The 3,809-nt window shown below is 49.0% G+C and overlaps 1 protein-coding gene across 4 annotated transcripts in view; it reads left to right on the top strand.

The window, feature by feature from the left end:
• The first annotated feature begins 3,407 nt into the window (after positions 1 to 3,407).
• The window catches only part of ipmkb (inositol polyphosphate multikinase b), a 123,027-nt gene continuing 122,625 nt past the window's right edge, over positions 3,408 to 3,809 (top strand). For all 4 annotated transcript variants that reach the window (XM_041209095.1, XM_041209094.1, XM_041209093.1 and 1 more), the window contains exon 1: positions 3,408 to 3,699. In XM_041209095.1, the coding sequence (XP_041065029.1) occupies positions 3,567 to 3,699 (133 nt within the window). In that variant the 5' untranslated portion in view covers positions 3,408 to 3,566. The remainder of the gene's footprint in view (positions 3,700 to 3,809) is intronic.

The raw sequence follows: 3,809 nt of genomic DNA on the forward strand, positions 1-3,809 counted from the left end.
ATTCTCATCTGTCTGTGTACACTCCCTGTGTATTCTGCAATGTTCTAACCCCAGTCTGGGTACACACCCTGTCTATTCTGCATTGCTCTAAGCCCAGTCTGTGTACACTCCCTGATTGTTCTACATTGCTCTAACCCAAGTCTATGTACACTACCTGTCTATTCTGCGTTGTTCTATCCCCAGCCTGTTTACACTGCCTGTGTTTTCTGCATTGCTTTATCCCCAGTCTGTGTACATGCCGAGTCAATACTGCATTGCTCTATCCCCTGTCTGTGTACACTCTCTGTCTATTCTGTTTTGTTCTATCCCCAGACTGTGTACACTCCTTGTATGTTCTGCATTCCTCTAACCCCAGTCTGTATGCACTACCTGTCCATTCTGCATTGCTCTGTCCCTGGTTGTGTACACTCCCTGTCTATTCTGCTTTACTCTATTCCCTGTCTGTGTACAGTCTCTGTCTGTTCTGCATCGCTCCATCCCCAGTCTGTGTAAACTCCCGGTGTATTCCACATTGATCTCACCCAAGTCTGTGTACACTCCCTGTGTATTCTGCATCCCCAGTCTGTGTACACTTCAAGTCTATTATGCAATGTTCTATCCCCAGTCTGTGTACACACCCTGTCTGTTCTATATTGCTCTTTCCCCAGTCTGTATAGACTCCCCGACTGTTATGCATTCCTCTGACTCCACTCTGTGTGCACCACCTGTCTGTTCTGCATTGCTCTAACCCCAGTCTGTATCCAATACTTGTCTATTCTGTGTTGCTCTATCCCCAGCATGTGTACACTTTGTGTGTTCCACACTGCTCTGTCCCCAATCAGTGTACACACTCTCACTTACCTGCATTGCTTTATCCCCAGTCTGTGCACACTCCCTGTCTATTCTGCATTTCTCTCACCACAGTCTGTGGACACTCCCTCTGTGTTCTGCATTGATCTATCCACAGTCTGTGTGCACTCCCTGTCTATTCTGCATTGTTCTGATCCCAATCTGTGTACAATCCCTCTATATTCTGCATTACTCTACCCCAGTCTGTGTGCAACCCTCTGTGTTCTGCATTACTCTATCCCCAGTTAGTGTAGACTTCCAGTCTATTCCACATTGATTTCACCCAGTCTGTGTACACTCCCTGACTGTTCTACATTGCTCTAACCCCAGTCTGTGTGCACCACCTGTCTATTCTGCGTTGCTCTATCCCCAGCATGTGTATACTATATATTCCGCATTGCTCTATGTACACTCAGTGTACACTCTCTGATTTACCTGCATTGCTCTATCCCCAGTATGTATACATTCCCTGTCTATTCTGCACTTCTCTCATCACAGTCTGTGGACACTCCCTCTGTATCCTGCATTGATATATCTGTAGTATGTGTGCACTGTCTATTCTGCATTGCTCTATCTCCAGCATGTGTTCACTACCTGTGTTTTCTGCATTGCTCTATCCCCAGTTTTTGTACACTCTGAGTCTATTCTTCATTGCTCTATCCCCAGCCTCTGTACAGTTCCTGTATTTCTGCATTGCTCTGTCCTTTGTTTTGTCCACTACCCTGTCTATTCTGCATTGCTCTATCCCTAGTCTGTGTACACTCATTTTGCGTTCTGCACTGCTCCATTGCCAATCTGTGTGCACTCCCTTTCTTTTCTGCATTGCTCTGTTCCCATACTGTGTACACTATTGGCTATTCTGCATTGCTCCATCCCCAGTCTTTGCACACTCCCTTTCTATTCCACATTGCTCTATCATCAGTCTGTGTGCACTCCCTCTCTGTTCTGCATTGGTCTAAACTCAGACTGTGTACACTCCCTGTTTATTCTGCATTGCTCCACCCCCAGTCTGTGTACACTCCCTATTTATTCTGCATTGCTCTACCACCAGTCTCTGTACACTTCCTGTTTATTCTGCATTGATCTACCCCCAGTCTGTTTATTTTGCATCGCTGTACCCCAAGTCTGTGTACACTCCCTCTCTGTTCTGCATTGCTGTACCCCCCCAGTCTGTGGACACTCCCTGTTAATTCTGCATTGCTCTACCCCCAGTCTGTGTACACTCCCTGTTTATTCTGTATTGCTCTACCCCCAGTCTGTGTACACTCCCTGTTTATTCTGCATTGCTCTACCCCCAGTCTGTGTACACTCCCTGTTTATTCTGCATTGCTCTACCCCCAGTCTGTATACACTTCCTATTTATTCTGCATTGCTCTACCCCCAGTCTGTGTACACTTCCTGTTTATTCTGCATTGCTCTATCCCCAGTCTGTGTACACTCCCTGTTTATTCTGCATTGCTCTACCCCCAGTCTGTGTACACTCCGTGTTTATTCTGCATTACTCTACCCCCCAGTCTGTGTACACTCCCTCTCAGTTCTGCATTGGTCTAGCCTCAGATTGTGTACACTCCATATTTATTCTGCATTGCTCTACCACCAGTCTGTGTACACTCCCTGTTTATTCTGTGTTGCTCTATCCCCAGTCTGTTTATTCCGCATTGCTCTACCCCCAGTCTGTGCACTCTCCCTCTCTGTTCTGCATTGCTCTACCCCCCCAGTATGAGTACACTTCCTCTCTGTTCTGCATTGGTCTAGCCTCAGACTCCCTGTTTGTTCTGCATTCCTATCCCCAGTCTGTGTACACTCCCTCTGTTCTGCATTGCTGTACCCCAGTCTGTGTACACTCCCTGTTTATTCTGCATTGCTCTACCCCCAGTCTGTGTACACTCCCTGTTTATTCTACATTGCTCTACCCCCAGTCTGTGTACACTCCCTGTTTGTTCTGCATTGCTCTACCCCCCAGTATGTGTACACTTCCTCTCTGTTCTGCATTGGTCTAGCCTCAGACTGTGTACACTCCCTATTTATTCTGCATTCCTATCCCCAGTCTGTATACATTCCCTCTGTTCTGCATTGCTTTACCCCTAGTCTCTGGACACTCCCTGTTTATTCTGCATTGCTCCACCCCAAGACTGTTTATTCTGCATTGCTCTACCCCTAGTCTGTGTACATTTCCTGTTCATTCTGCATTGCTCTACCCTCAGTCTGTGTACACTTCCTTTTTATTCTGCATTGCTCTACCCCCAGTCTATTTATTCTGCATTGCTCTATCCCCAGTCTATTTATTCTGCATTGCTCTACCCCCAAGTCTGTTTATTCTGCATTGCTCTACCCCTACTCTGTTTATTCTGCATTGTTCTACCCCCAGTCTATGTACACTTCCTGTTTATTCTGCATTGCTCTATCCCCAGTTTTTTTATTCTGCATTGCTCTACCCCCAGTCTGTGCACACTCCCTCCCTCTCTGTTCTGCATTGGTCTAGTCTCAGTCTGTGTACACTCCCTGTTTATTCTGCATTCCTATCCCCAGTCTGTGTTCACTCCCTGTATTTGCTGCTGCCTCTGGCGCGTTGCCGTCAGTTCCGCCCTCTCTGGGACACGGAAGCCGAGTCACGGGAAGAGGGAACAGTCTCTCTCGAAAGCTCCATGGATTTGAGGCGGTGGCGGCGGCCGTGCGGTCCCGGCCTGTCCCGGACAGTCGGGGCTCTGGCCGGGTAGGATCCCCGCTCTGTCCCGGTGATGGACAGCGGCCTGAGTTCGGCCGGACCGGCCCCCAGCCTGGGCCTCGGCCTCGGCCTCCACCGCTTCCCGAACGGCTGCACCCCCCTCAGTCACCAGGTGGCCGGACACAAGTACGGGAAATCGGAGCTGGGTGAGTGCGGGGACCGGGGAGAGACTGAGGGTCCCATTGTCCTCATCCCCCCACCCTCACCCTCACCCTCACCCTCCTCTCCCTCACCCTCCACTCCCTCACCCTCACCC

Source organism: Carcharodon carcharias, chromosome 17 (genome assembly GCF_017639515.1).
Source record: "Carcharodon carcharias isolate sCarCar2 chromosome 17, sCarCar2.pri, whole genome shotgun sequence".
NCBI classification, from domain to species: Eukaryota; Metazoa; Chordata; class Chondrichthyes; order Lamniformes; family Lamnidae; genus Carcharodon; species Carcharodon carcharias.